Genomic DNA, 21,576 nt, shown 5'->3' on the forward strand with positions numbered 1-21,576 from the left:
AGGAGTACATAAAAGAAAGATAATAAAATAGTTGAAACAGTCAGTACTGTTCAGACATGCTGCAATGGGATTAAGGCTGACGAAAATAAAAGGAGTAAACCTTCCCACCTACGTTGATATTGTGGAAAACGAAATTTAGTCTAGCAACTTGAAGCAGAAAATGATTTATTACAGGGCATTAGATGGCTTAGAGGATCACTGTGATGGCTGAAGAAACAGACTAGGTTAAACTTTCAGGAATGACCCTCAAAGTCCCATCACATCCAGACCACTGGGGAAGCAACTGCCACTTCCCAAGTTAGGGATCACTAAATTGGGAAGCTGCTGCTACTTCTAACTCCAAAGCCATTGTGTACCTGCTAGCAACCATATCAGCGAAATGGATTTCACTTCCTGTCCCCCAATACCCATAAAGCTCTAGTGATGAGACACTCTGAGTTGCTAATACTGCTACAGAAAAACTACGTAGCTCTGTGATCATGTTTACCAACAAACAGAAGTAATAGTACATACAGACTCTCCCACATCTCTACCTTCCAGTTATCCATTGTCCATAATTGGCAGAACCTAAATCCAGAATCTTAGCTGCAGTGGGGTCTAGGAAATTAAATTTTACCTTTTGAGCTTCTGCAGTATAAAAAGGCACATTGAAAGGAAGTTGAAATGATTGAATGCCAATCTGTCTTTTATATCCTCTTCCCCTTCCTCCAATCTGTAGCTCCCTTCCAACCCGAACGTCTTTTTCTCCTTTGTGTTGCTATTTTAAAGCAGGTAAGTGAAAATAACTATACATGATGGGGAGGATTAAAGTCTACAGTCATGCTACGCTCCCCTCATTTCCTTTTTAGGGGGATAAATTATTGCTCCCAAGGTACTCCTTTGCTGTTCTGTGTCTCAGGGACGAAGGAAAAAGAAAATTATAAGATCTAGAGATCTGCTGTATAACATTGTGCCTGTAGTTAACAGTACTGTATTGTACACTTAAAATTTTCTTAGAAGGGTAGGTTTCATAGGAAATGTTCTTACCACAGTAAAAATAAAAGGAAATTGTAAAAAGCTAGAGAAGCTAATTTGATAGAAGAAAGAGAAAGTAGTCTATTAGGCCTTGGATTGAAAGGGTTTGGGGAGGAGGTTAAAACAGGAAATCTCAAATACTGAACCAAACTGTAGGACTAAGCACACATTCCAGCTTCTCCCTCCTAATTCAGATCTATAAACTCACTTAAAATACTTTTAACCACTCACGTCCCTGCATCCATTTATTTCTTTATCTTGTTCTAAATATGTAAATAACTGCAAACATTTGAGGAAAACTAACATCATGAAAGACAGAAGCTACACTAACCAAACAGAAGAACCAACATTTAAGGAAACAAAACTAATGAAACAAAAAAGACTATAGAATGTGAGATTAATACCTTCAGGAGACCTTCATTTCTAGCATAGCCAAGAAAGCTCCAGTTGTACCAGCCCTCCTTCAGATAACAGTATAATGCCAGAATAAAACACAAAAACAACTTTCCGTAGAAGGTACTGGAAAATGACCAAAATCAGACATACACTGGAGGTGACTCAACAGTTGGAAGAAGGGAAAGCAATGGTAGCCTATGGGTAAGCTTGATCTGTGCTATGTAGGGGTGGCTAAAACTCTGATAGAAGACTTGAAACTGTCTAGCTAAGAACCAGGCTCAAAGTTCAGTGCAGCCACAGTCACAGGAAAATGAGGAGTGAAGTCCCAAAAGGGGAGAGAATCAGAGAGGGTGATCTCTAAGAACTGTTAATAAATTCTGCACAAGTCTCCATTTAAGCCTTACACCTGTATACGTGGGAGAGACATAAAGCAGTTCAGCCAAGGATAAAAACAATATTGAGAATTGAGCTGCCACGCAAGAGACAGAATTTTAATATTAAGGCCAGCCAGAATAACTGCCTGCTTAAAACAACAACAGCAACCCACACTACTCCTGAATATAACAGATATATAACTCCCAAACATAATAGCCACAATTTACAGATACAATCCAGAATTACTTGACAAAAAAAAAAAAAACAGGAAAATGCGACCCATTCTCCAGAGAAAAGATAATCAATAGAGATTGATCCCAAACTGATCCAGATGTTGGAATTAACCGAGAAGGATTTTAAAACAATTATTATAATTTTACTCAATGATGTAAAGGAAAATATGTTTACAATGAATGAAAAGATATGAAATCTCAGTGGAGGAAGAGAAATTATAAAACAAAAACAACCAAATAGAAATTCTAGAAGTGAAAAATGCAGTATTTTTAGGAAAAAAATTCACTGGATGGGCATAAAGATGGCCAACAGGTACATGAAAAGATGTTCAACATCCCACTACTCACCAGAGAAATGCAAGTCAGAACCACAATAAGATATCACCTCACATTCGTCAGAATGGCTTTCATTAAAAAGCTCACAAATAACAAATGTTGGCAAGGATATGGAGTAAAGGGAACCCTAGTACACTGTCAGTGGGAATGTAAATTTTTGTAGCCACTGTGGAAAACACTACAAAGTTTTGTCAAAAAAACTAAAAATAGAACTACCATATGATCCAGCAATTCTACTCCTGGGTATATATCCAAAGAAAATGAAAACACTAATTTGAAAAGATACATGTATGCCAGTGTTCATAGCAGCATTATTTATAATAGTTAAGACATGGAAGAAACCCAAGTGTCCATCAACAGATGAATGAATAAAGATGATGTGGTATATGTATAATGGAATAGTACTCAGCCATAGAAAAGAATTAAATCTTGCCATTTGCAACAATATGAATGGACCTGGAGGGTATTATGCTTAGTGAAATAAGTCAGACAGAGAAAGACAAATACTGTATGTTATCATTATATGTGGAATCTAAAAAATAAACAAATGAAAGACTATCACAAAACAGAAACTGACTCACGGATATAGAGAACAAACTAGTGGTTATCAGTGAGGAGAGGGCACAGGGGAGGGGCAAGAGAGGTGGGGAGAGGGGATTAAGAGGTACAAACTACTATGTGTAAAATAAATAAGCCTCAAGGATGTATTGGACAACACGGGGAATATAGCCAGTATTTTATAATCACTTGAAATGGAGTATAATCTATAAATATATTGAATCATTATGTTGTATACCTGAAACTAATATAATACTGTAAATCAGCTATACTTCAGTAAACACAGACTTATTTGGATAGAAATGGGCAAATGTTCAATAATTGCTTTATCATTGTAATTTATACTCTGAGTACTTCAAAAAGTATTACAACTTCCTGGCCAATAGGATGTTGAAATTGATTTTAGCCCTCCAAAGTTCAGGGCTCTATACCCACTGCCTGGCACAGGGCCTTCTATATAGGTATTCAGTATATATTTGTTAAATAAATGGAGACCATTTGCATCAAAACAAGCAGAAATTGAACTACAGTCCCTGATAAAGTGGTTGAAGAGGACAGATTATAGTGTTTATTCATTTGAGGTCCTTGGAACATCTGCATTAGGGTTACTTGAAATGCTTGCTGAAATGCAGATTGCTGGGTCATTCTCCAGATATACTGAATCAAAAATCCCTGGGCGTATGTCTCAGGAATCTGCATTTTAATGGGTACCTCTGGTGACTTTTAAGCATGGTCAAGTTAAAAGAAATAATGCACAGAGGGCAGGGAAAAGAAGACCAGGTAAAGCCCAGAGGAAGTATGTCTTTAGGGGGCAGTGCTTTTCAGCATTTTAACATCATTTACAATTAGAGAATATTTGCAAAGCACCTTGGAGTACGAAGGAGGAGAGACTGATAGAAGCTGGAAGTAACCAGCACCAGGGACTTTGGCAGGTTCAGGCCCCACCTGGCTGCCGCAAGGATGAGGTATCAACATTTTGACACATCAGTAATCTATCTGTGACACTAAAGAAGCTCCATCAAGGGCGAGAAGGAAAGGAGAATTTAAAGGAGAAATTTATCAAACAAGGCTGAGAACAGTGCATTGCCCCCAAAGTTCCAGATGCTGCGGAGAATTCAAGGACTAGGGATGACCTTTGGGTTTCAGTAATTGGAAGGTTAAGGGAATCATTGGCGTTTTATTGCAGAGGTGAAGGGAAGGAAAAGGCATTTGTAAAGAAATAAAGGAAATGAGCTACAAGGAAGTAAAGGACACAAGTATAGATGACTATTGGAAGATTTTAAGTGCTAAAAGAAAGCAGACAGTAGCTGGAAAAGTATCAGGAAAGGGTTTGGGGGAAGGGGGAGGCAAAGTATAACAGAAGCCTTTCTTTGGTACTTTAAGAACAGAAGGTAGTTTGCATTGGCATGGATTTCATAAATTACTTTTTAAAAATTGTAATTATTTAGTAGTCTAATAAAGGACCTCAAAAGTCCCCTTGAATTATAACAAGAAATAATAGTTACAAATCAGGCCATTAGTCAGAGAGAATGCTGCCATTGGGGTGGATACTTCTTCAAGAGCTGATGCTTTCAGAGCTGATGTCTTTTGGCTTGTCCTAATTCAGGTTCAAGTTCTTTAATCTATTGTCTTCATCATCAGTCATAGAAATCCCCTTCAGCACACTAGTGCCAGGTTTATCACAAGCTGTATTTTATAGCTTTTCAATCTTCTAAGACTATTTTATGCAGACTGACAGGAACAATTGGAAATTGCTTTAAATAAAGTGATTTTAGGAATGTATTTGTGGTAGACAGAATAATGCCCCCCTAAAGATGCCCATGTCCCAATCCCCCAAAACTGTGAATATGTCATTTTGCATTGCAGGGGGAAATTAAGGTTATAGTTGGAATTAACTCTGTTAATCAGCTAACCTTAAAACAGGAGAATAACCTGGATTATCCAGGCAGGCTCGATTTAATCACACGAGTCTTTTAAATATGGAAGCCTCAGGGAGAGATTTGAAGATGCTATGCTGCAGGTTTTGAAAATGGGGAAAGGAGCCATAAGCCAGGGAACACGAGCAGTCTCTAGAAGCTAGAAAAAGGCAACTGATTTTCCCCTGCAGCCTCCAGAAGGAATACAGCCCTGCCAACACAATGATTCTAGCCAATTCTGGGCTTCTAACTTCCAGAACTGTAAGAAAATTAATTTGTGTTAAGTCACTAAATTTGTGGTGACTTGTTACAGAAGCAATAGTAAACTAATATAATATCTAAGTTTTAAAATCTTAATTTTAAAACATAAAGCCTCACTTCTCTGTCAGACCAGAAGTTCCTCCAGACCAGTAATCAACCTTTATGCTTGATGCACAATATACAAAATAAACATTTGTTGAACTTGAACCCGTATATCATATTGTCTAGCCACCATTTCTTGGGAGAGTTGCTTACTGTTCTTAAATAAAGTTTCCATTCACCTGGGAGCATGCTACATAGAGAAGCATTTCCGTTGCAATCAGTACCTGTAGTTCCGAACTTCTTCCTTAGTGACTTTTGATTGACTCTTATTTATTAAATATGAGCATTGAGAACCATAGCTATGTTATGAATACCGTAAAAGATACAACATTACTTTTTAAAAAACAGGGTTTTTTTGTCTTAATGTTATGGAGTTGTGAGGGTTCTTTATATATTCTAGACATCAGGCTTTTATTATATATGTCTTGTAACTACTTTTTCCCCCAATCTTGGACTTGCCTTTTCATTTTCTTAACATCAGCTTACTGAGCCACACAGCCAGGATCCTCTGTTAGGTCTTCAGTTTTCACCAGACTATGACCTTCGCATGGAAATTTTATCTCTGACTTAGTTTTCTACCTCTGCCTTTCATCTTTAACTAACTCCAACTCCTATGACATTTTACATATCTCCGTAAGCGTCTTTTGTTTTTAGAAGATGAGGAATAAATAGAATACAAGTTCCGTGGCTTCTTGTACCTCAGTTTCAACTGCTCTAGAGTAAGACCACCTATCTAAGAAACCTATCTAAGAAACACCACCCTCAACTGAGGTTTGTTTTATGCCATAGAAGCTTATATATATATTCATACCATCCCAAACATAGTCTCAAAACTTGGTGAAAATCTATAAAACATTTTCTCATGATGCAGGAACAGACCTACTTATTTTTATAGATTTGTATTCATTTCCTTCCCAGTCATTAGATGAAACTACCAAAATTGACAGAATAAGGGCAGTTTTAAATGTGTTATACACTGCTCTTTGGGATGTAATATGTATTAGTTATCTATTGTAGCTTAAAACAAACATTGATTATGTCGTAACTTCTGTTGGTTAGGAATCTAGGAGCAGCTTAGTGGTGCCAACTCGGGCCCTGTTAGGCTGCAATCAAGTTGTGAGTCAAGGCTGTCGTCATCTTAAGGCTTGACTGACGGAGAATATACTTCCAAGTTCCTTCACGTGGCTGTTGGCTGGTCTCAAAAACCTGCCCCTAAGCTCACTCATGTGGGCCTCCCCACAGGGCTGCCTCATAGTGTGGCAGCTGCTTCCTGCAGAGTGAGCCATCATGCTAAGAGAGCACACAAGCAGAAGCCACAGTCTTTTTAAAAACCTAATTTTGGAATTGACATCCCATCACTTATATTCTATTAGAAGCAAGTCTGTAAGTCCAGCCATACTTAAGGGGAGTAAAGGTTTACATGAGGGCATGAATACCAGGGAATGGTGATCATTGGGGCCCTCTTAGAAGCTGGGTACCACACATATAAATTAGTGAGTTCATTGGTTCATCAGAGACTAGATAATCAAGTTTATAATATACCTAACTGAAATTAAGTTCAGTAATATTAGAACATTTTGTAAAAAAAAAAAAAAAAGAAAACTACAAATAAAGCTCCCATGTTAGAAGATGTAAAATAAAAATGGAAGCCTTTTAACTTTAAGACAGGAAATTTAGAAGGTACGGTAGAATAATCAACACAATTTACTCTTTTATACGATACTCCCCTCAGATTGTCCACTTCTGACTTTCTATTACAATTCTTCCCTTCATGTTTTAAATTCTACTTATTCCTCATCCTCTAAAAACAAAAGACGCTTATGGAGATATATAAAATGTCACAGGAGTTGGAGTTAGTTAAACATGAAAGGCAGAGATAGAAAACTAAGTCAGAAATAAAATTTCCATGCAAAGTTCATAGTCTGATGAAAACTGAAGACCTAACAAAGGATCCTGGCTATGTGGCTCAGTAAGCTGAAAATGTAAGTTAAGTAAGTTAAGAAAATGAAAAGGCAAGTCCAAGATTGGGGGAAAAAGTAGTTACAAGACATATATAATAAAAACCTGATGTCTAGAATATATAAAGAACTCTTACAACTCCATAACATTAAGACAAAAAAAGCCCTGTTTTTAAAAAAATAATGTTTTATCTTTTATGGTATTCATAACATAGCTATAGTTCTCAATGCTCATATTTAATAAATAAGAGTTAAAAAATAAACAAGCCAGCATTCTTTATTAGCTCTCACTAGAATGTATGTAGACTGCCCAAAGTGGCCTCTACCTAGTAGCAATATTTTTCAGTCCTTTTTTGCCATTTCCTTTAGTGCTGGCTTAAGCTACCTGAGATGTGTTACTTTGTGTTTATCAATTTCATACAATGAGATAAATAAAGGTATATTTTTACTATTATACATAAGTGAATTATGGTAGATAGCAAACAACAGGTTTTGTATTCATGAATAGTGGGTCTTTATGAGATAATTCTATTCTCCTAAACTCTTCTTTTGTCTCTCTAACAAGCATATTAGCCCAAAATCATTCTTTGTAGTATTAAGCTGCCTACTTATTATTTAAATTCCAACACTTACTCTTACATGATTATATGTATTTTCAACAGTGATTCTTTTATGGCACACCAAGAAAGTATGCGACAGATGATGAGAAATTTTTCTGAACCTTTTGGAAGAGACCTGTTCAACATCTCTGATGGCAGAGGAAGAGCTCGTAACCATACGGGACATGAGGATGGAGAAAATTCCTTGACTGTAAGTTCTTTATTTTAAAGTTAGTAAAGAAAAGTATTACAGAAGAATATATCTCTGACAACAGGATATGACTAATATTTATGTTATAGAAATAACTTATGTAAAAGGAGGGACCGGTTGGAAAGCTGAGTTCTTTAACAATGAATTGTTAATTGTATAGAATTCCACTGTGCTACTAAAACTTTTAGCACCATAAAGTTATATATTACAAGCCAAACTTAAAACATTGTTTTCCATATGTATATAGTTTTTTCCTCACCTCATCATTTACTCGCATGTCTTACATTAGAACAGGCAAGGAAATATCATTGCATACAACACTTTTTTTTCCCACTTTAAAATAAAAAATGATAGTATAATGCTTTATCTCTATTGGACCAGGAAAAACCAGTCTTCTGTGGGGCTACCTTGGACCTTCAAAACTGAGATTAACTTTTAATTGTATTCAAAAGCCTTGCAAAACTACAATATATATTCAGAAGTCTTGTCTGAGAGCAAAACTAAAAGGTTACAAACATACTCAACTCAAAAAAAAAAAAAACCAAAAAAACAGGATATTTATATACCTTAAGTATCTTCTTTTCTGCTTATTTCTATTGCTTCTTCAGCCTCAGGAATGGCAGTTCTAGAACAACAAATCCACAGGAGTTTCTTTCTAAAAGATAAATCTGTGCAATAGAAATGTAGATATTTGGAACTCAGTAAACATTTTGAATTGGTCAGTTGGGAAACTTCCTGAATCTTCCAGGAAAACATTTTCGTATTTTCTATTTGCAGTGGTCTTAAATAGAGCAAAATGTTTCAAATACTCCTAAGACGTTTGATGGATAACATTGCATTTGCCATTTAAATGAAAGTAATCTTCACCTTCTTTTTCCCATACATATTATTCCAATATATATATTAATTACATTCCAGTTATTTTTTAAATTAGTTAATGTGGTATCATTATATATATTTTTTACTGTTAGGGCTATAAATTTCCATAAAAGTTGAAAATTAAGGTCAAAGGAAAAAACTGTCAAAGAGAGCAGAAAAATCAAATATGACATTCTGAAATTTTATCTTTCACATGAGCATTGAAGCATTTTATATATCTGCTATAACCACAGCAAAGAAAGAGTAGGGCTGTACATAGTGCTTTGTATTTACGTGCATAAATGAGCTACTTGTAGCCTTTGTAGAAAAAGAAGTGACAATTTTATTCCCTTGTAAGCATAGAAAGGAGATCTGTTTATAATTCAGCTATAAAGTTCTTATTGAGGATGCCTAAGCTGTAACTATGCTGGTCATCCATTGGAAGTAGAAGTAAATGTTTCTTTCCTGGGTACTTGTGCTTAAAACATCGGAATGTTTAATGAGCTGGAATAAGAAATATATGGAACCAAATAAAGAGATAAATTTCTGTGAAACTGTAGCTTATACGATTCATAATTTAGAACTATTTGTATTTTAGCTTGCCTCATATTTACCTTGCCAATGTGGCTTGAAATCAAGTTTTGGGGAACCAAAAACACCCACACAGCTGAAGTAATATGGTTGCATAAATGTGATGATTGATTAAGGAAAGTCAAGCAGGAAAACAACTCTGAATATAAAGGAAGGCCAAGAACAACATTTGAATGAAAAACTAAAATAGTTGCTACCTTGTCTGGTTTATAGTGACATAAATTAACTTTTGTGTAAGATTGTTAATCATAGATGTAGGCTAAAGTCTGTAGCATTATCCAATAGAACATTCTGGACGATGCAAATGTTCTAAATCTGCCCTGTTCAGTGTGGTTAGCCACATATGGCTATCGAGCACTTGAAATGTGCCTAGTGCTACTGAATTTTTAATTAAATTCTAATTATTTTAAAACTAATTTTAAATAGCCACACGTGGCTATTGGCTACCTTAATGGAGAGCATTATGATATTCAAATAGACTGGAAAGCTTTTAGCTTTTTTTTAAACCAATGCTGAGTAAAGTACACTAATCACCTATATGTGAACCTGTCGTCTTATGTTTTAATTTAATAAAAATCTCTTTAAACATTTTCCCAAGAAAAACTGCAGTACTCATCTACCTATTAAATAAAAAGTAAATGGTAATTTTTACTATATCAGATTTAGACAAAACCATTTCATAAAACTTTGAGTTTTATAACTTTTTATGTAGTCAATACTGCTAGGTAGTATTTAGTTGCCTCTCCCATCTAAAATCAAGTAGTATACATTCTTCTTCAGTTACATTATATTGTATCAACTGTCTTAGAAAGCTAACACCAGTGGGGTTTTTTCTTGTTCAAACTATGAAAACTCTTTGCCAACCAAGAGTACTGAGCACTGTCCTGGGGCAGTAGTAATTTTTAAATATAGAAATTTCATCCAGTTTTACAAGGAACATTCAGCTTCTCTTTTAGCCAAAACACTTTTTCTTTCCTGGTACATTATAATTTATACTGGTGAGATATGGTTCACCTTTTTTTCCCTAGGGTGTGATACATTTGACATATTTATGTCTCAGTATGAAAGAGTTATGTAATAGCAAAACTAAATAAATTAATTAAAAGAAAACAAAAACAAACAAACAACAGTAGCAACAGAAGGCCTGTATCCTAACTTGACTTTTCTAAGTCAGTGTCTCATAACTAGATGTGAAAGTAGAAACAGAAGTTAGAAATTGACTGCAAAAGATGAAAAAGATGGCTGCCTAGTTTGAAAAGAGCACAGTGAAGAAAACAGTAGACTTTTTGAGCATGCTGGCTGTTCTATCTGAACTTTTATTAACAGTTTACACAAACTTTTTATTCTCTTTTTATGAAGTTATAAATTTTAAAATGAGTATTTTGATTAAGTAGCGAGCCATATGCTGATGCTTTTAAGCATAGTGGATGAAAATTTATATTTCAAATAGACACTTGATAACTTTTTTTCTTTATTTTTGGCCCATTTCTTGACGTTTGTCATCTTTAACAGCCCTATTAGGAGGGAAAACAGAGACACCTACAGAAGTAGAAGAAGCATCAGCTTTGCCGCTTTCCTGTGTTTGTACTATTAGCATTTTCTTCAGTTCATGATTTCTTTATTGGGATACTTTTAAGCCAGTTGTCCATTTTGAGAGGATTGGTTTGTTTAAAACTATAATTTAACCTGTAAATTTATTTAATTAGGCAGTTTATAATTCAAGATATGACATGTGACCATTTGACAATTAGATTGAGAGGTGGTGCCAGAGTCAATGTAAAATCTGTTTTTCCTTTCAGTAAAAAGAAACAGAAAGAGGAATTTTACTGGTACATCAATACACTTTGGAGATTACTGTTCTACATATACAGTATAAGTATATATCAACACAGTTTTCTCTAGTTTTTTGGTCATAACTTACACAGGGAGAAAATTATCACAGAATAATGGTAAAACTTTATATATACCTTTTACCAAGAAATTCAAAATTTATTTTCAACATTTAAAACTTCCAAGTAATGAAAGTTTTTAATTTGTATACGAATCTAAAAATTTATTTTCATTCATCTGTACCTATTGAGAAATATAATTTATGAACTATTAATTTTGATTATTCTATCTATTATACTTAATGTTCTTTTTCCTATCGAAGACTCCAAATATCTTTAAATATCTATGTGTGGTCCTTTCTGAAGTCCATATTACTTATTCCATAAATTAGTTCTTAGGAGGTATTCATTAAATTTTTGGCCGACTATCTCTACTAATTTTTTGAAATGTTATTAATTTAGATACTTTTGATTTTTAACAGGTTAAAGGAAAGATTAACTGATTTTTTTAAAAATATGGAATAGTTGAACAAAGGAAAGATGATATAATCTTAATCATTGTACCTTATGTGTTAATTTTGGTGTGAATTTGCATTTCCTTTGAGAAATGTTTGTCTCAATCCATAGCAAATACTTTCTCTTTCAACTTCCTTTAACAAATACTAGAGTAGTCTTATTTAAAAGTGATATATGGTCTCTCTATTTGCCTGCCAGGATCCTGTCAGGCTCTACAATGAATAATAAGCAGATAACTTTAAAAATATATGTTGAATTCTTTTTGATTAAAAGTTTCTGTAATTTGGTTAGCTCTGAACTGTGTGATTATGCAGTGCATTTCTCTCTTTTTCAGAGATTGTTATATAATAAATATCATAACCAAAATTAATTGGATTTTTTTTCTAGGTGATGAGTTCTCTTGTGCCTTTTGGCAGTTTTGGTAGTATGGTTCATATCATAAGACACAAACCATTTGAGCAATATTTTCTGACAAATATTTATTTTTCATTAACTCAAGCAAACTGAATTGGCATGCCCAATGTCATAATGGCTTTTTAGCATTTGTTACTGAAAATTTGTGTCATGTGTTAAATTTATCTTAGTGTTTCGGCCTGTGTTTTGTGAAGTAAGTAATATCAACATAATAAAATCAGTTTTCTAAAAGAAATAGTACATTTTAGTTGATGACTACTCACTTGATTTGCAAAAGGGATCCCCACAGTTGTGTTTAAAAGTTGGAAACTTCCCCAAGCTTATGAAGACTTTTCAAAAGGTGAAAAACCACCAAACTGTAGATAGACAAGCACATCTGGAAAAGCTCAGATTGGCTGCTTTCTCTAGGACTCTATTGCCAATTCATTCATGCGTTTCCTTTCCCATGTTCAAGCATGGCTACTCTGCAACCAGCTTTTCTCCCACCCCTGTTTCTCCAGGCCTTTGGTCCTGTTTTCTGTGGCTCTGGCTTCTAACACATTAAAGGCAATCTGAGGAGTAACAGAAAATAGCATCACCTTAGAACATTTCCTATGGATGCACCTATGCTCTCATGGAAAAGTTTTTTTATTCTCTTGAGCTAGACTTCAGCCATTTCTTTCCTTAAAGTTTGACATATAACATTTGTCCTTCCTGACCAGAGTTTTTAGTGGGGCAAGTGATGAAGGAAAAAAAAAAACAGCTATAGCACAGAGTTATCAGTAAAAATGATCAGGAAGTTCAGCATGCTGTGGGAGCACAGGCAGAAAAAAGCCTGTAGCCCAGACCTTTTGGGATGGTGGAGTGGAGGTCAACTAGAGAACACTTCCTGAACCTTAAGGATTAATAGGAGTTAGCCAGGAAAATCTGGGAGGGGAGAAGAAGAGTGCTCAACACAGAGGAAACAGCATGTGCAAAAACCTAGAGGCTAGGGAGCCCAAAGATGTTTAGGGTCATTTGGCCCTAGGATGTGAGTTGGAGAGTGTGTATAGATGAGGATGGAGAGGTAACCAGGGGGACTTCTTTTGGCCCTGGTAAGGACTGTGGACATTATCTGAAGAGCAGGGGGAGCCATTGATGAATTTTCATCAAAACAGTAGTAGAATCAGGTTCTCATTTTTTTGTGTGTGGTACGCGGGCCTCTCACTGTTGTGGCCTCTCCCATTGTGGAGCACAGGCTCCAGACACGCAGGCTCAGCGACCATGGCTCTCGGGACCAGCCACTCCGTGGCATGTGGGATCTTCCCGGACCAGGGCACAAACCCGTGTCCCCTGCATTGGCAGGTGGACTCTCAACCACTGCGCCACCAGGGAAGCCCCCAGGTTCTCATTTTTTAAAGATCATTGTACCTGCAGGAAGGAGAGAGATTAGAAGGGATCACAGCGGAGACAGGAAGACTAGGAGGCTGATCAAGTATTCTGGGAAGTATTAGTGATAGCTTCTACTCAGGTAATAGCAGTGATGATAAAGAGAAATAATCTCCTTTGAGAAAGAGTTAAATAGGTGAATGGATAGAACTTGTTGATAAATTGGGTTGATGGATCAGTAGAGAGGGAGAAGGATAGTATTATGCTTATTTTTGTGGCATGAGGAATTAGGTAGATGGGAATGCCACTGAGTTAGGAACAGAGCATTGATGCCGTGCAGGTATGAGGACAGGGGTGTTCAGAAAGGTCATTTCAATTCTGGGTGTTTTGCATTTGAGGCATCTGTGGGCCATCCAGGTGGGATTTATCTGGTAAACAGTTGGATATATGGGTTTGAGCTGAGCTAATTAGTTAACTAATTAGAGATAATTAGTTCATTCATTCAGCAAATATTTATTGAGCCCTCCTATGTGCCAGGAGTTGTTTTTAAAGTATTGGGAATTAGTAGTGAGTAAGACAGAGAATATAGCCCTGCCTTCACAGAGATTATTTTTACAGAGTGGGAAGACAGACAATAAACAACAAAATAATTTCAGATTGTCAAAGTACCCTGAAGGAGATGGAGTAATGCTATAGTGACAGGTGGATGTGAGGCAGAGATTAGTTTAGATGGGTGGGCTTCTTAAGGAGGTGATACTTGAATGATTAGAAGAAACTATACTGAGAGTCAGGAGAAAACATTCTAGGCAGAGAAGAGCAGCTGTACAGAGTTCCTGAAGGCCTCAAAAGCCCACTGGAATCTCCGCTCTAATTTGTAGCTCCACTTTTTTGTCAAGGCATTGGGCCACCCCATAGCAAGTACAGATTCATCTTTCGATGGCTGATTTGATAGTGAATTAAGAAGAGACAGAATATACCCCAAACATCGGATCTTTTTCTCCTCCTCTCCTTCCTTAGGCCAGCCCTTCTGTCTCTCTTGAATTGTTCTCTCTTATACAGCCTTGATTCTCAACCTAATGTTGAAGCAAAAAATTCGCAACATTTCCTGAATTGTGTTGAATCTCTGAAATGCAGATTAATTCTATTGTAGTCCTTTGCATCCTAAGGATGTATCAGTATCTCCTAAACGTGTCTTTGTTGTTCCCTACTGTGCTAAGTGCAGATTCTAAAAAGGAATTTGCTTTTTTCATCTATTTCCTATTGTAACTAGCAATAAAAACCCAGTAGAAGGCAGAGACATAAACAGGCCTTTGATGATTCTTTACTGAGTCCCAGCTTGGCACAAAGCAAAAGAATATCCAGAAGGGCTGAAATACCAGCATTGAATAACAGTGCCTTACAGGATTCAAAACACTCCTCCTGCTTGAGCAGGGGAGTTCCTTGAACTAAACACTCCTTATAATAGTAGATGATGCTTTGGGTGACACACTAGAATATGTGCTTCACTTTTTGATTCCTGGTGATTGTTCCAGTGATAAAACCTAAAATCAATAGCAGATCTTTCTAGAGCAGAGTTTTGCAGCCTTGACACCACTACTTTCACGTTGGGCTGGATAATTCTTGTTCTGGGGAGCTGTCCTATGCTTTGTAGGATGTTTAGCAGAATCCCTTGCCTCTACCACTAGATGCCGGTCATATACCCTCCCCAGCTGTGACAAACAAAAATGAGTATAATTATTGCCAAATGTCCCCCTGGGATCAAAATCACTCCTGGCTAAGAAACTACTGTTCTGGAGGAATTCTTAACTGTTCTTCTAAAGGAGCATACCTCTGGAGGCATCAGGCTCCCCAGCTTCAAACTATACTACAAAGCTACAGTAATCAAGATAGTATGGTACTGACACAAAAACAGAAATATAGATCAATGGTACAGGATAGAAAGCCCAGAGGTAAACCCATGCACATATGGTCACCTAATTTATGACAAAGAAGGCAAGAACATACAATGGAGAAAAGACAGTCTCTTCAATAAGTGGTGCTGGGAAAACTGGACAGCTACATGTAAAAGAATGAAATTAGAACATTCCCTAACACCATACACAAAAATAAACTTCAAATGGATTAAAGACCTAAATGTAAGACCAAACACTATAAAACTCTTAGAGGAAAACATAGGAAAACACAAACCATATATGTGGTTTGACATAAACCACAGCAAGGTCTCTTCTGACCCACCTCCTAGAGTAATGAAAATAAAAACAAAAATAAACAAATGGTACCTAATTAAACATAAAAGCTTTTGCACAGCAAAGGAAACCATAAACAAGACCAAAAGACAACCCTCAGAATGGGAGAAAATATTTGCAAATGAAACAATAAAGGATTAATCTCCAAAATATACAAACAGCTCATGGAACTCCATATCAAAAAACAAACAATCCAATTAAAAAATGGGCGGAAGACCTAAATAGACATTTCACCAAAGAAGACATACAGATGGCCAAGAGGCACATGAAAAGTTGCTCAACATCACCTAATTATTAGAGAAATGCAAATCAAAACTGCAATGAGGTATCACCTCACACTGATCAGAATAGCCATTATCAAAAAATCTAGAAACAATAAATGCTGGAAAGGGTGTGGTGAAAAGGGAACCCTCCTGCACTGTTGGTGGGAATGTAAATTGATACAACCACTATGGAGAACAGTATGGAGGTTCCTTAAAAAACTAAAAATAGAACTCCCATATGACTCAGCAATCCCACTACTGGGTATATACCCTGAGAAAACCATAATTCAAAGAGACATGTACCACAACGTTCATTGCAGTACTATTTACAATAGCCAGGACATGGAAGCAACCTAAACGTCCATCGATAGATGAATGGATAAAGAAGATGTGGCACATATATACAATGGAATATTACTCAGCCATAAAAAGAAACAAAATTGAGTTACTTGTAGTGAGGTGGATGGACCTAGAGTCTGTCATACAGAGTGAAGTCACAAAGAGAAAAACAAATACGGTATGCTAACACATATATATGGAATCTAAAAAAAAAAAAGTACTGATGAACCTAGTGGCAGGGCAGGAATAAAGACGTAGACATAGAGAATGGACTTGAGGACACGAGGTGGGAGGGGGAAGCTGGAGCGAAGTGAGAGTAGCATCGACATTTGTACACTACCAAATGTAAAATACATAGCTAGTGGGAAGCAGCAGCATAACACAGGGAGATCAGCTCAGTGCTTTGCAATGACCTAGAGTGGTGGGATAGGGAGGGTGGGAGGGAGGCTCAGGAGGGAGGGGATGGGGGGACACATGTATGCATGTGGCTGATTCACTTTGTTGTGCAGCAGAAACTAACACAGTAATGTGAAACAATTATACTCCAATAAAGGTCTATTAAAATAAATAAATAAATAAATAAACAAATAAAGGAGCATACCTCATGCTTCAAGTGTATGCCCTACTGAGCTGGAGTGGTAGGCAGCAAATCCAAGGACTGTTAGTGGAGTGAATTAACGTATATCACTTGGGTCCAAGTCTGATGGAAAGGAGGACTGATTACTCCAGAGGCAGCTTCTATCACCCATGTTGGACTGCTGGAAGGAACACTGTCATCTTGGGTTTTATTTATTTGCCTGGTAGGATATCCAGAAGGAAGAAGGAAAAATTGGAAGACTAGTCTATGCTAGAGCTGTCCCACAGCCAAGGATACACCGCTCAGTGTTTAAATATTAACCAGATTATGTTATGAGCAAGTTGAATTTTATGTGTGTGTGTATTTATATGTTCTTGCATGTATATATGTGTGGATATATTCACATGTATGTATGCATGTATTTATAGTGTTACAACTCCCTAACCATTTGTATGTTGGCTGTTTAGGATTGTATATGCTTCAAATTCTTCTTTAACAAATCACTTTCATTATATAGTCCTTAAATTATCTTTGCCTGGTCGATCACTGCATGAGACCCCACAGCAAAAATCAAAAAGAAAAAAATTTCAGCTGTTTTAGGAATGTTGATTTGCTTCCTTTGTGTCGTGCTTATAGTTAATAACATACTTCCTAATATCCTATAGTGTACAGATGTCAACCCTTTTCAGGCAATGGACCGAATGATGTTAAATATGCGAAACAGCATGCAGGAATTACAAAGAAACTTTGTAAGTACTAAAAGATTGATGAGAATGTTATTTTCAGTTATTGGTATCCTATATTATAGTGGCTTTCAGCCTTTTTCTAACCATGGTCCACAGTGATTGAAAAATATATCTTACATCATGACAGTACTTGGGTACGGTATATATTTTACACCTGAAATAAAAATTTCATGAGAAAATAATCATACTGTTTACAGTATGTGCTGATATTTTCTATTTTACTTCATATTTTAAAAATCCTGGTCACAACCTACTAAAATGATCTCAGAACCTGCAAGTTTGAAAAGCAGCGTTAATTAAACTTTCAAAATAAAAACATTCAACTTCAAAAACATTTATTCTGCTGAAGATCACTATTGTAAATGAATGTTTTATATGAATTTAGATTTTTTTATTATGTGTAACTTCTCTACTTAAAAAGATTTGTAGCATCTAAGAAATTAAGTTTTAGTGTTAAAAAATAACTCTGAAAATAGAAATTTCAGGAATGATGTTTAGGCACTGGATTAGATTCATACAATCCAAACACTTATAAACTAGTACTAATACTCTTTTACTTTTTCTACTCATGATATTAATCAAAATAACTTGATTCAGTGTGAAGACCACCCATATTATTTTAGTCATCCAGTTTGAAATCTAAGGATCATTTCAGAATGTCCAAATCTAGGACATTATTAATGATTTTAGAAATGTAGCAGTTGGTACCCACAGAAGGTATAAAACTTCTTGGCATATGGCTAATTGGCTCAACATTGGCAAAATTGCACACAAAAGTCAACCACTGACTATAAAAGTATTACATGCTTCAGGGTACGGCATCTATAAATTTAAGCCACAAGTCTTTGACCTCAAAGATTTGAGGATTTCTAAATGAATCACTTATTATTTATTATTCCTTACAAGGAGAGTGTGAATTGGTACCTAAAATGGAAGGAGGTCAGGGCCTTCATGGGGGTACCATTTGGACATCATACTGATCATATATACTATCTTTAGTAGAACTTCTAGCTAGTGTTGTTACTTTATTTGAATCCTCTGACATTATTTCTTCGTATTTGACTGAACTCACTGGATTTACAATTTATATTTACCTCTAGGGTCACCTTTCAACGGATCCAAATGGACATTCGTTTAGTTCTTCCTCAGTTATGACTTATTCCAAAGTAGGAGATGAACCACCAAAGGTTTTCCAGGCCTCAACTCAAACCCGCAGGGCTCCAGGAGGAGTAAGTATTTTCTTGGAACTTTATAAAGTTGTGGAATCATAGATCACCTATATCAAATTTTAACTATTAAAATTTGACCTGGTACTGGTCAGGGGAAGGGATGGGGGGAGAAAACACAGGTCAGTGTGAAAAGCAATAAAACGAACTGTATTTATGTATTTATTTTGAGGCATTCTTTGTCTCCCCCACCTACCTCCATCCCTGCCCCAGGTGCCTTTTTTCATGTTAATATCCATGCATGTTTATTAGCTTTACATGTTGACAAAGTAAGTAGACACTATAAGAAGTCTTTGTTTCATGAAGTAAATGTCTACTTTTAGTTTCTGTTTGAAGTAAATGAATTTTTTAACTCAAAAAATATTTCAAGTATACAGAAAGGACATAGAGAATAATATAAGTACCCCATACTCCTTCAGTCCAGTTTAGTCAAATCATTAACACTTTTCTCTATTTAAGTTGTCTCTTGTTTTGCTTCCTTTTTAAGCAAAGATGTTACAGATTCAGTTAAAGCTTCCAATATACTCCTCCCTCCTCCTCCTTTTCCCTTTCTCCGTCCCCCAAAGACAACCATTTTCTTATACAGGCATACCTCGTTTTATTGGGCTTCACTTTATTGCACTTCACAGATAAATTGTGTTTTTAACAAACTAAAGGTTTGTGGCAACCCTGTGTTGTAAGATGATAGCAATTTTTAGCAATACAGTGTTATTAAATTAAGGTATGTACATTGCATTTTTAGACATAATGCTACTGCACACCTAATAACTACAGTATAGTATAAACGTAACTTTTATGTGTACTGAGAAACCAAAAGAATCGTGTGACTCACTTCATTGCAATATTCCCTTCATTGCGGTGGTCCAGAACAGATCCCGCAGTATCTCTAAGGTATGCCTGTACCTGGAATTTATCATTTTCATGCATGCTTTTATAATTTTATTACTTATGTATGCTTCATATACAATGCAGTGAATTATTTTACAGGTTTCTAAACTTTGTATAAATGGTTTCATACTGCACGTGTCCTCTGCAGCTTGACTTTGCTCAGTAATTGCTTCTGAGATTTATTCAAGTTGATATGTGTAGCTCTGGTTTCTTATTTTAACTTCTATATAAATGTCTAAAATATGAATATACCACAGTTTTTTTTGTTTTGTTTTGGTTTTTTTTGCGGTACGCGGGCCTCTCACTGTTGTGGCCTCTCCTGTTGCGGACAGGCTCCGGACGCGCAGGCTCAGCGGCCATGGCTCACGGGCCTAGCCGCTCCACGGCATGTGGGATCCTCCCGGATCGGGGCACGAACCTGTGTCCCCTGCATCAGCAGGCGGACTCCCAACGACTGCGCCACCAGGGAAGCCCTATACCACAGTTTTTTAATCTGTTTTTCTATTGATAGATGTTTAGGTGTTTATAATTTTTCACCTATTCATCTTTATACCTGTCTCCTCTTGCAAAAGGGCTAGGAATGCTATTGTTGGATCGGAGGAGATGTGTGTCTTCATCCTTACCTAGAAATCACCAAGTTATTATCACACAGTGATTGAGACAATTAGCTCCCACAGACTTTGGTATGAGTTCCCATTTCTCCACTTCCTTGTTAGTACTTATAGTAAAGAAAATTTGGGTTTGCCTGTCTAATGGGTGACTTAAATGAAAATAGAATATATAAGTCATTTCATGAGTGCTGAATAATTAGTTGCCCTTTCTTGTAGGAATGCTAGTATGTACTCCCATCTATTAATTGTCAAGGACAGTGTTGAAGGCACTAAGTTTAATATAATTAAGTTATTCTTTGTTTTAATAATTATATTGATTCTGTTTGTCCTAGACATTTTAATTGTAAGCAGTTCAGGAAATATCAGAGAACTATTACCATAATTTTACTACAAGTTGGTAGTGGAACTGAGTACCCATTATTTTTAGAGCAGTAGATTTATATTCTTACCTCTATAGGTAAACAGGTTCTGAGGAGTTTATAGTCTATATTTATTTCAGTAATAACTAATTTTTATTTTCATCATTTTCACAGGTAAAAGAAACTAGGAGAGCACTGAGAGATTCTGAGAGTGGACTAGAAAAAATGGCTGTTGGTCATCACCTCCGTGACCGAGCTCATGTCATTAAAAAGTCAAAGAACAAGAAGACTGGAGATGAAGAGGTCAATCAAGAGTTCATCAATATGAATGAAAGTAAGTTATCAGAGAAAATAGCATTCTTCCTCTCAAAGTTAAAATAGCAGCTGTACCCATAGAACTTGGTGAATATTTTTTATAGAAACATTTTATATGATGTTGTTTCAGACAGTTTATGAATTGTAAATGTAGAGAATACGTTATCAAAATAGTAATAAAATTGTGGTTTCAGTGTTTCATTGTAGATCTGTTTTTTATAGTGATTTTTGTTAATGTTGAGTATCATTTATTTTTTTGTTTTATACTTGGAAAATGGAATCTTTTGAATTGTTTTTTAGTAAGACTATCAGTAGGAAATCGAGTTTTTATTTATTTCTGATATCAAAGAAATACATTTGAAAAGTATAAAAAAGTATAAAGAAAATTAAAATTATTCATAACTCCAACCCCAAATAACTACTATTAATGTTTTAGTGTATTTCTTCCTAATAGTTTTATGTATTGATATATATAAACATACAATCACACAT

At 35.8% G+C, this 21,576-nt stretch overlaps 1 protein-coding gene across 1 annotated transcript in view; it reads left to right on the top strand.

The window, feature by feature from the left end:
• MLF1 (myeloid leukemia factor 1) overlaps nucleotides 1-21,576 on the top strand; it is a 55,931-nt gene that overhangs the window by 31,266 nt on the left and 3,089 nt on the right. Inside the window, exons 4-7 of the mRNA XM_032631167.1 lie at nucleotides 7,812-7,959; nucleotides 17,605-17,688; nucleotides 18,786-18,914; nucleotides 20,944-21,103. Coding sequence (XP_032487058.1) covers nucleotides 7,812-7,959; nucleotides 17,605-17,688; nucleotides 18,786-18,914; nucleotides 20,944-21,103 — 521 coding nt within the window. The remainder of the gene's footprint in view (nucleotides 1-7,811; nucleotides 7,960-17,604; nucleotides 17,689-18,785; nucleotides 18,915-20,943; nucleotides 21,104-21,576) is intronic.

Source organism: Phocoena sinus, chromosome 4, assembly GCF_008692025.1.
Source record: "Phocoena sinus isolate mPhoSin1 chromosome 4, mPhoSin1.pri, whole genome shotgun sequence".
Classification (NCBI taxonomy): Eukaryota; Metazoa; Chordata; class Mammalia; order Artiodactyla; family Phocoenidae; genus Phocoena; species Phocoena sinus.